The sequence below is a fragment of the Conger conger genome, chromosome 1 (genome assembly GCF_963514075.1).
Source record: "Conger conger chromosome 1, fConCon1.1, whole genome shotgun sequence".
NCBI lineage: Eukaryota > Metazoa > Chordata > Actinopteri > Anguilliformes > Congridae > Conger > Conger conger.
The window spans coordinates 2926516-2938527 of NC_083760.1; the positions used below are offsets into that span (position 1 = coordinate 2926516).

At 47.2% G+C, this 12012-nt stretch overlaps 1 protein-coding gene across 3 annotated transcripts; it reads right to left on the minus strand.

Annotated features, from left to right (window-relative positions):
• Positions 1-547: 547 nt before the first annotated feature.
• Positions 548-11919, minus strand: oscp1b (organic solute carrier partner 1b). 3 transcript variants are annotated; one of them, XM_061250910.1, is made up of 10 exons: positions 11598-11919; positions 10552-10706; positions 8658-8825; positions 7983-8063; positions 7621-7724; positions 6911-7039; positions 6612-6681; positions 5478-5617; positions 2881-2944; positions 548-2374 (listed from the first exon to the last, which is right to left on the minus strand). In XM_061250910.1, the coding sequence occupies exons 1-10, from the start codon at positions 11707-11709 to the stop codon at positions 2255-2257; spliced, it is 1143 nt and encodes a 380-aa protein (XP_061106894.1). In that variant the 5' UTR covers positions 11710-11919; the 3' UTR covers positions 548-2254. The 3 variants fall into 3 exon arrangements, with proteins under 3 accessions (XP_061106894.1, XP_061106904.1, XP_061106911.1); XM_061250920.1 differs by lacking the exon at positions 11598-11919 and adding an exon at positions 11218-11495; XM_061250927.1 differs by lacking the exon at positions 11598-11919 and adding an exon at positions 11095-11137.
• Positions 11920-12012: the final 93 nt, after the last annotated feature.

The window sequence follows — 12012 nt, forward strand, 5'->3', positions numbered from 1 at the left end:
ATGTGGTAATTATGGCTCGCCCGCCCTTCAGGATATCTGTTCTATGATGAAAATACACACCGGCTGAATTTTTTTGGTTAACGGAAAAAACAATCCAACCCCATATTACAAGCATGTTTCTGTAGGCAATGATACGGTTTTTTTGCTATGCGTTGCTTGTCACACTGGCAGCAGCTTTCTGTGAATTTCAAACACACGCTTACACTAAACACGTGTTGCCGTTTTAATTCGGAGGATTTAAACGCACATTTGAGTCCTCCAAAAGCCCAACAGTTACTGCGTCTGTTTGAAGTGGGATAAACTGTGAGGATGGGGGGGGATTACAAAATGTTTGCCGTCCTGATCCTCTGATCTTCACACGAACGTCGACGAAGCCGAGCCTCTTAATAAAATCACACGTCATTGCTCACATGCACAGCTCGCGGGCTCCCCCTGGCGCGCGCCGCGGAACACACGTCGCAAAACGGCGTGGAGCCGGGTTGCATCATCTGACTACATCAACAATGCTCTCAAATCCCCACGTTGAAAGAGAAAACAAACAGAGAAAGATGCTTCACTGATCATTTATTACGATGCACAGAGAAAAAAAAAAAACACATTTCCACAAAACGTGATATTTATCAATCACAATCAGTCAATAATATTTTAACAAAAGTGCACTGATAACAACATATGTAAACACAACATACACAATACATTTATAAAACATAACACACATTCACACAAGAAATATTCAAATCATAAACTCGTCAGCTCACCGTTTCCTCCCACACTAAGAAATGCATTCTGCTTATTTAAGCAAAACAGTGGCTGTTTTCAATATTGCACATCAAATCAACCACTTCTGCTGCGTCTAGCAACAGACCTCAATGACACAGAAAACCTCCAGCCATTTTGAAACCGGCTGATAGTAGCACGTCATGTGCTTCCCACAGGCTCTGTGTCGATCGAAATTTACACCGTAAGCCTTAAAAAACAGAAAAAGAGTGTAATGCGCAGGTTAATGAAAGGACCACAGCGATGTTCTGTTTGGGTGTATCTGGGAGCCAGGTGTCTGGATTCTCTTACCAAGTGAACTTCCTGTAACACGTCCTGTCTTTTCTAGCGCAGGATTTTTTAAATATCTCTGTTCAACAGGAAAGCACGATATTCACCACACGCATTCTGAAACCGCGGTCTTTGCGGATGCGACAGGATGGGGGACGCAGATAGCATATGACCGTGTGACTCAAACTCAAAACGGATTCCGAAAGAAGAGCAGGATTTTTTTCCTCATTTGGAAAATAATGATGTACCAAACAACCCTTTCGCTCTTAAAAACTCAAAGGGACACGCTTTTCAATACGGATCCTGAATTGGCATTAACTAATGTCGTTGTTAACATGCGTTAATGGCAACTACATTAAGCATGAAAGTTACTTTTCATGAGTTAATGCATTTGTTATCTAATTAACATATTTGTTCCATGATATTTATACATTAGCAAACCATAGGTTGAACTTATAATTAGTTAACCATTAACAAATACATTAACTTACTTTTTCCATTCCAATATGAATTTGCAATAACTAATGTAGTTGTTATTCATGATGTACAAATACATTAACAGAGCTGTACAGATGAACTCTTCAGTAGGAGTCAGTTAACAGCTACATTAGTTCATGCCAATTCATGAACCTTATTTTACAGTGTGACCACTCTAATATAGCATGTGGCGTGACGTTCCAGTGCGCCCTTAATTAAGTCCCAGTGGTGTTGAAGAGGAAAATCTAACTAACGACGTCCAGGTATACCCACCCTCACAGGTGGACGTAGCAGCGAGTTTAAAACAACTCGGTCACAGCGGGAAACACCGCCACTGATTGGACGGTGCCTGCTTAACCGGAGGGATGACACAGACAGTTATTAACAGCGACTCATGTTCATATTGGTGTCTCGGACAGCGTTACCGACAGAGGACACATCATAAGGTGACGTGCATCTTATCGGTAGTCACGAAGCCATTTGGGGACACGTAGCAAAGTCGTCATTTAAGTCTTAATTTCATGCGACTTTCTCTCCCTATATCTCTCTCGACCTCCGTCTCGCGCCCTCTCTAACACGTCGGCAAACTGCAAATCTATCGGAACCAGAGACGCGCGCGCGAGACCAGCGGGTTGTTTCCACGGCGCGGGATAAACCAATCAGAACGATCCGCCGTGCCTCCCTCGAGGCGTAGCTCCTCCCCCAGGGGACCGGAGGCCACACCCCCCTCTCAGAGCCCGTCCATCATGGCCAGAAGGTCCGCCCCCTTGTCGCTCGGAGCCTGTGATGCCTCCGCCTCCTCCGTGAACTCCCCCATGATCCGGGCCAGCTCCTCATTGGCCTGCTGGTCCTGACGAGACAACAAGATTGACCAATGGGAGGCCACCACCTCATCTTGAGCTCACACAGAGGGCTTGTCACACACCAACCTAAGGCAGGAAGCTTGCCGACGACCCTAGATTACCCATAATTCCCCGGCTGTTCTTTTAAACCAATTATGTGGCTTGGAAGTAATGCCAGAGACAGGTTCAGAAGGTTGAGGATTACACCGGTCTGTGTGACTGAGCTGGGTACTCTGCCTTAACAAGCATTCTAGTCTTGTAACAAGACTTAAGATCTTTTGTTTTCCTCATAAGTAGAAAATATTAGCTTGTTTTAAGTTAAATTGTCTTATTCCATTTGCAAATCTTGAAATCTTCTGTCTTACCTCATTGGCAATATTTTCATTTTATTTAGCCAAAATAAGGTAAGTCTCAATGTCTCAATGTAAGACTAAAAGACTAATTATATGAGGTTTTTTTTTGCGGTGTAGGACTGTAAGCGGCCATGTTGATTTGAACACGGTGTAAATCTCACCTTGGTTGCCTGGATGTTTATGACCTCGTAGGAGAGCTCCTCTGGCCGGGACATGGAGGCCTCCCTGGGGAGGGACAGGAAGGCGATGCCGTCAGAACACAGAGCACGCCCCCCCCCCAAAGAAAACACACCCAGCATCATTACTGCATCGTTACTCTCAGCAACACGCCAACGTTTTCATGTGACGTGCATGTCAACAGCTGGTCAGATTAGATTAGATTCTTTATTGCCCTTCTAGAGAGCCACAGTCCATACAATACACCTGCCCCATCCATCCATCCATCCATCCATTATCTTAACCCGCTTATCCTGAACAGGGTCGCAGGGGGGCTGGAGCCTATCCCATCATACATTGGGCGAAAGGCAGGAATACACCCTGGACAGGTCGCCAGTCCATCGCAGGGCACACACACCATTCACTCACACACTCATACCTACGGGCAATTAGACTCTCCAATCAGCCTAACCTGCATGTCTTTGGACTGTGGGAGGAAACCGGAGTACCTGGAGGAAACCCACGCAAACACGGGGAGAACACGCAAACTCCACACAGAGAGGCCCCGGCCAACCGGGATTCAAACCCAGGACCTCCTTGCTGTGAGGCGGCAGTGCTACCCACTGCACCATCCGTGCCGCCTACACATGCCCCGGTACAACGGAATTCATATATAAATTGTTAAAATTGTGATGAAATACTGATTAAAACTACTCAGGTGAAGCACACTGGCCATTCCATTTTGAATTTGTCTTTATGTGCAAATTCAAAATGTGCATAAAAACAATTGGATGGAAACCCCATCACCATGGAGGCCTTGAAAAGGCCCCTGACCCTGAACTGAAGCGCTGAACATGGATCTTATTGTGGCTACACTGGGGATCGAACCACCGACCTTGTGGGTGCCAGTCATGTACCTTAACCACTACGCTACAGTCATGTGCCTTAACCACTACGCTACAGGGTCATGTACCTTAACCACTACGCTACAGGGTCATGTGCCTTAACCACTACACTACAGGGTCATGTACCTTAACCACTACGCTACAGGGTCATGTACCTTAACCACTACGCTACAGGGTCATGTACCTTAACCACTACGCTACAGGGTCATGTACCTTAACCACTACACTACAGGGTCATGTACCTTAACCACTACACTACAGGTTCATGTGCCTTAACCACTACGCTACAGTCATGTACCTTAACCACTACGCTACAGGGTCATGTACCTTAACCACTACGCTACAGGGTCATGTACCTTAACCACTACACTACAGGTTCATGTGCCTTAACCACTACACTACAGGGTCATGTACCTTAACCACTACGCTACAGTCATGTGCCTTAACCACTACGCTACAGTCATGTACCTTAACCACTACGCTACAGGGTCATGTACCTTAACCACTACACTACAGGTTCATGTGCCTTAACCACTACGCTACAGTCATGTACCTTAACCACTACGCTACAGGGTCATGTACCTTAACCACTACGCTACAGGGTCATGTGCCTTAACCACTACGCTACAGGGTCATGTACCTTAACCACTACGCTACAGGGTCATGTGCCTTAACCACTACGCTACAGGGTCATGTACCTTAACCACTACGCTACAGGGTCATGTGCCTTAACCACTACGCTACAGGGTCATGTACCTTAACCACTACGCTACAGGGTCATGTACCTTAACCACTACGCTACAGGGTCATGTACCTTAACCACTACGCTACAGGGTCATGTACCTTAACCACTACGCTACAGGGTCATGTACCTTAACCACTACGCTACAGGGTCATGTACCTTAACCACTACGCTACAGGGTCATGTACCTTAACCACTACGCTACAGGGTCATGTATCTTAACCACTACGCTACAGGGTCATGTACCTTAACCACTACGCTACAGGGTCATGTACCTTAACCACTACGCTACAGGGTCATGAACCTTAACCACTACGCTACAGGGTCATGTACCTTAACCACTACGCTACAGGGTCATGTACCTTAACCACTACGCTACAGGGTCATGTACCTTAACCACTACGCAACAGGGTCATGTGCCTTAACCACTACGCTACAGGGTCATGTACCTTAACCACTACGCTACAGGGTCATGTACCTTAACCACTACGCTACAGGGTCATGTACCTTAACCACTACGCTACAGGGTCATGTACCTTAACCACTACGCTACAGGGTCATGAACCTTAACCACTACGCTACAGGGTCATGTACCTTAACCACTACGCTACAGGGTCATGTACCTTAACCACTACGCTACAGGGTCATGTACCTTAACCACTACGCAACAGGGTCATGTGCCTTAACCACTACGCTACAGGGTCATGTACCTTAACCACTACGCTACAGGGTCATGTACCTTAACCACTATGCTACAGGGTCATGTGCCTTAACCACTACGCTACAGGGTCATGAACCTTAACCACTACGCTACAGGGTCATGTACCTTAACCACTACGCTACAGGGTCATGAACCTTAACCACTACGCTACAGGGTCATGTACCTTAACCACTACGCTACAGGCCGAGACGTTAGCGAGGCGTTAGCGAGAAGACGAAGGGCAGGGACACTCACTCCTCTTCCTCGTCGGTGGCGAAGAGGTTGACCCGGAAGCCCGAGTCCCCGCCGGGCGGTCTCTGCACGTCCAGCCCCCCCATGAGCCGGGCCAGCAGGTTCAGCTCCTCCTTCGCCAGCGGGTCAGGGGCGGCGTTCACCTGCGCCAAACACGGCCGCCATTTTGTGTGGGCTTCTACGCCATCGGCGCTAAAAAGCCGTTCTTCTCAGTCAAACTCACAGACAGGGAGAAGCGCATGGGCATCTCATGTTGTCAGACTGCGAGTGTCCTAACTAACCAGATTAGCTTGGCTGCCACACTGTCAGCAGGCCAACAAAGTCAGCAGAATGGCTCACGTAATCAGTAGCCAACTTGGATTGGTAGTCAGTAGAGGCCGATCCACTAAGTGAAGTACTTGGATCAGATCTGGAAAAATGGTACCAGTGCACCTCTAGTTGGCAGTAATAGGCAACACAAGTGCAGTGCGTTCAGATTAGCCTGGATGCTAGCACTGTTAGCAGGCCACGCAACACAAGTGCAGTGCATTAAGATTAGCCTGGATGCTAGCAATGTTAGCAGGCCAAGCAACACAAGTGCAGTGCATTAAGATTAGCCTGGATGCTAGCACTGTTAGCAGGCCACGCAACACAAGTGCAGTGCATTAAGATTAGCCTGGATGCTAGCACTGTTAGCAGGCCAAGCAACACAAGTGCAGTGCATTAAGATTAGCCTGGCTGCTAGCACTGTTAGCAGGCTAAGCAACACAAGTGCAGTGCATTAAGATTAGCCTGGCTGCTAGCACTGTTAGCAGGCCACGCAACACAAGTGCAGTGCATTAAGATTAGCCTGGATGCTAGCACTGTTAGCAGGCCACGCAACACAAGTGCAGTGCATTAAGATTAGCCTGGCTGCTAGCACTGTTAGCAGGCCAAGCAACACAAGTGCAGAGCATTAAGATTAGCCTGGCTGCTAGCACTGTTAGCAGGCCAAGCAACACAAGTGCAGAGCATTAAGATTAGCCTGGCTGCTAGCACTGTTAGCAGGCCACGCAACACAAGTGCAGTGCGTTAAGATTAGCCTGGCTGCTAGCACTGTTAGCAGGCCAAGCAACACAAGCGCGTTTAGACGAGTCTGGCTGCGGGCACTCTCCTTACCTTGGTGTGCTGGGCGGAGTTCTTTGCCGTCCCGGACATGTGCGTCTCTACAGGGCGACTCACGCTGTACCTGCACAGGTATCACACGGCCGTCAGTGCTGACATGCTCATACGTTTACGAGAGAGAGGCCTTGCATGTTAATGTGCCGACACGTTTTTGGGAGTTAATGGCCTTGCATGCGGATGTTCGTAAACGTTTACGAGAAAGAGGTCTCACATGTTAATGTGCCGACACGTTTTTGGGAGTTAATGGCCTTGCATGCGGATGGGCATAAACGTTTAGGAGAGAGAGGTCTTACATGTTGGTGCCCAGTTTGATGACCCGCTCCCCGAACATCTGGAAGGATCCCTCGCGCAGGGCTCCGGTGTAGCCCCCCCCGCTGGGGAACTGCAGCCGCCTCACTTCCTCTCCCGTGCAGCTGAACATCCTGCGAGGGAGGGGCCACAGGGGTCGTCATGGTTCCGCTCGCTAGTTTAAGCCAATCATTGTGCTCGACAGCTAATGCCACACCCCTTTGCACTGGGCAGCACTGTATTGTTGTGTTTTCGCCTGAAAATCAGCAAGCAGTTCAGACCCCAGAAGCCAGGGGGCGTTCCACAAAGCAGGATTGCTGAGTTAGCTGGATAACTGCACTGAGTAAAACCCACAAAGCAGGATTGCTGAGTTAGCTGGATAACTGCACTGAGTAAAACCCACAAAGCAGGATTACAGAGTTAGCTGGATAACTGCACTGAGTAAAACCCACAAAGCAGGATTACTGAGTTAGCTGGATAACTGCACTGAGTAAAACCCACAAAGCAGGATTACTGACTTTAGCTGGTTTAGCAGGTTCTTTAGTCGATGTTCCAGATGATCTGTATTTTACTCAGGTGCAGTTATCCAGTTTTGTGGCGCAGGCGTGGTGAGTTTTCCTGTGTGCTAATGCGCTTTAATGGATGAATTCAGTAGCTGAGGGAATTGATCACAGCTACAGAGGTGAGCTGTAGAGGCTGTGAGCTTGTGCCCGACCTGATCATTCCCGGGATCTGCGTTCCGCAGGGCACAGGACCGGACGTCGGAAGGACGAAACGGCCGTTGGAATTCTGCACTTTGTCTTTGAGGAAAATTGACACCTGGGGAAAAAAAAAAAGAAGAAGTAATAATTCCCTCCCATTCATTTCCCATCATGTAGACTCGCAGCCACTCATGTTGTGTACAAATGAATGTACAAAATGAAACCACTAATAAACTGTATATGCTTGCATACACACAATACACTCCCAAATACTTCAAATTCACAAGCATGTATGCAGCCCAAAGAAAGAACCCCCCCACACACGCGTACAGACACACACTCACACATTAACACTTGCGCGCGCAGACACACTCACCCGGATATGCATGTCCTGAAAGAACACCAGCAGGGTTTGTCTGATGAGCTGGAACTCACCACCCGACAGCGCTGTGTACATCTGCCAATGAGGAGGAAGAACAACACACTGTTTATATACACCGTTTAATACTGATGATAAACATACAGTCCTGTAAACACACAGAGATATACACACACACAAGACACACATAAAACCCTACCTCGATGATTAGTCGGTACGACCCCTACCTCGATGATTAGTCGGTACGACTAAGACCTCGATGATTAGTCAATACGACCCCCACCTCGATGATTAGTCGGTACAACCCCCACCTCGATGATTAGTCGATACAACCCCCACCTCGATGATTAGTCGGTACGACCCCTACCTCGATGATTAGTCAGAATGACCGCTTCCCCGATGATTAGTCGGTATGACCCCTACCTCGATTAGTCGGTACGACTAAGACCTCGATGATTAGTCAATACGACCCCCACCTCGATGATTAGTCAGTATGACCCCTACCTCGATGATTAGTCAGTATGACCCCTACCCCGATGATTAGTCAGTATGACCGCTACCCCGATGATTAGTCAGTATGACCGCTACCCCGATGATTAGTCGGTATGACTCCTACCTCGATGATTAGTCGGTACGACTCCTACCTCGATGATTAGTCAGTACGACCCCTACCTCGATGAGCTGGCGGTACGTCTCGTCCACCTGGTTCAGAATGCTGGGAGCGTCCCTCACAAAGTCCTTGATGGCGTCCATGTGGTTGAAGGACACCAGCAGGAGGTCTTTGGGCCGGGGACACAGCAGGACTTGGTATTTGAAAGCCATGGTCATCAGATCGTAGAGCTGCACACAGACCAACAGTCCTCATTCAGGTTAGGCATTCACCCGATATGGCTTTTAATTTTTGTGTTTTTCTAACTTCACTTTTCTCTAATTGCATATTGCCTTTTATCTGTTAATTCTGTCTTAATGTTGACTTATTCTCTCCATTCTGTTTGCTTCCATTTCTACTCTTTTTGTAAAGGCACATCATAAGTCATAATTCTGCCACATATCATCATTATGACAGTTTAATCCATCGACAGTAATTTAGTAAATACACAGAACCACGCTTACACTGTGAATAAAATATGAACCCAGAGCCAGCCTCCCCCCATAGGTGATGCTGGGCGACGTTAGAATGTTCATGAACTTTCTGTGATCTCGGGGGGGGGGGGGGGGGAGGGACGCAGTGTAAACCAGCCTGTAGAGGGCAGTTGAGGAGTGTGTTAGCGGTGTGTTTTTGCTCTGTTCAGGAGCGTCTGTGGTCAGCGCACGTCGTTTAGCGCTTACCCGCGTGGGAGTGCGCTTGGGGGCTTGACAGCCCCAGGTCTCAAACTTTCCACGCGACCAAAAGGTTCCATGCACACTGAGTAAGTTGCTGGTGCGTTGGCCTTAAAAACGCCAGTGAGGCCACAGAAACTCTGGTTTCACTGAGGACTTTTATTAAAGCTTTATCAAAGACGTCCTGTGTGAACTGAAGAGCTTCTCTCTCAAACGTCAAAAGAAGAGGTGTGATTTATTTTCAGACAGTTTTCAGACAGTTTGGTTTTAGGTGGGCAGCTTGGTTTGCGTTGCAACTGTACATTACATTATTACATTATTGGCATTTGGCAGACGCTCTTATCCAGAGCGACATACAACAAAGTGCATACCCATAACCAGGGCTAAGTGCGCTGAAAGACCCTAGAGGGAAGTACAATTTCAATTGCTACCCGTACAATAAAGATAAGGACCAGGGCCAAAGCAAAAGTGACCAAACTTAACTATCCAAATACTGCTTACTAGATGTACTAGATACATACTAGATGTAGTACTCGATTCATATTTTTGTTTTGCGCATGCGTGCTGGATGGGTCCTGGTGTCTTTCAGAATGCGTTGCTAAGAGGCTGATTGGCGGTCATCAACAGCTCTCTGAAGGAGCGTCCAGAGGAAGCAGGGATGGGGGACCAGGCTTAGAGGGGGAATCTTATCAGCACAGCCAGTAAAGGGAGCTCAGAGCTCACAGGGAAAACCAGTGGTCGAATACCCAGGCTCAAAAATCATCCCAACACTGCCCAGTACATCGCCTTGAGCTTGCAGTCAAGGATTCTCTTAAATTGGCGGGCTGTAGTAACTGAACTTTTTATTTTTAACACCTATATTTGCTCTAGTTTGCCAGTCAGCAACGAAGGTGGAATTCCTACCATCCCTACAGGTCCCTGCTGTGGAGAGATCCTCCACCAGCAAGGACACACCGATGTAGACAGAAATGCACAGGGCTTCTGAAGCACCTCAGCTCATTCCGGTTCTGCTGAGGACCTTTATGTTATTGACGACATCATGTGCGAATTGAAAAAAAAAAGGTGTGATTCATTTAAAGTGTTAGTTTCAATATTGACATTTTCCCCCCCCCATGAGATAGCTGTGACTAGGGGTGTGTAGCCAACCTGTCAAACGGACCCCCTCTCTGCCGCCTAAATGCCATGGGGGTATTTCGCACACTGTGTTAGACGGTGTAGTAGCCTCCCGAAAGCGGCTTCCCCGTACCTTGTCCATACTGGCCTGGTTCAGCCGCATGATCGACGCATGCGCAAGACGGTCGAACACGGTCCTCAAAGCCTTCTTCGAATACAGCTCCTGCGGCTTGAACAACTCCTCCAGAAACTTCTTATTGAACATTGTGGTGATGATGTCATTCATCACTGCAGGACAAACATTCACTTAAAACACTCAACGCTGTCTTTTAAAAAAAGATAAAGCAAGACCCATTACCATCGTGTGAGCTATCGAGTGTAAATTAGTGTAAATCAGTTTTCACAACTACCCTGGCTTTAAAAAAATGCTTAAGCAATGTTTTGAAGCGGCTACCAGCCCAGACAAGCTACCAGGACTAGCTGACTGACCAGCTCATACCCAGCTAGACCATTTTACGACCATCTTGAAAATGTAGCTGGATTTTCCAGCACGGTAGCGCATCCTGTTAGCTGTAACTAGCCAACGCAGCATTAACGTTATAAATTACATTAATGAGTTTGAGTTTATGGAGCCGAACTGCTGCAAAAAGCATATTGAATCAATTCGCAGTGTAACCTTTGATGTGCTACGGCAGCAGGTATTTGGACGATAGGAATCTGCACAGACGTGTCACTGGAATAGTTGGAGAATTAACTCCAGTATGAAGAACTCAAATAAATGTTGTCATTGTGTCCTTACATTAGCAAAGTCGAGGTGTTGACCTCTGTATCTTTACATTTACGTATCTACATTTTAACACGCGTATAGCTTAATGAAAACCCGACGGAAAAACAGGCAACCACATTAACAGGGTTTGCCAGCCAGTAAGTTAGCACTACTTTGCTAGCTAGCTAATGCTAAAGCGCTGCGAGTGGTGATTAGCTAGTTAGTTGGCGAGCAGCTATTGGTGAGCTCCCATTGACTAATGAGATGGCTAGCCCGAGAGCATGCTAACTTTGTCACGTTATCTACATTGGTTCTGATTTTATTCAGTTTACATTGTTCAATGTAACTAGGTAATATGGCAAACGATGAACGTGTTTTTGCTGTTAGCAACCAACAGATTAACGTTAAATTACCTTTCTTAGCTTTATCGGTTGGGATATTCTGAGCTCTTAGACGCTGATCCAGAATATATAGCATTTCTCCACCAAGATTAATAAAAAGCAGCGGAAGCGTCCTCGACGACATATTTGCAGCTTCGTCTGTTTGCTTGAGAACAAACTAGGTAACCTTAACACACTGGCAAACTTCCCAATCCTTTCGGTGTCTTCTCTAAGTTACTGTATACTGCTGATTGGTTAGCTAGCTAACGTCGCTATTTTGGTACCCTGTCCTTTCAAGCTCATTGCGGAGGATGAAAGCGATGCACTGCCGCTTGGTTGCCAGGTCACCACGAGAAAGAGCCAATCCAATTGCCTCTTACTGGAGCATCGGTTAAGGTAATCTTGCTTTTGAAATTATGCAGGTAGAGCATCTTGTCGCCAGATAGCA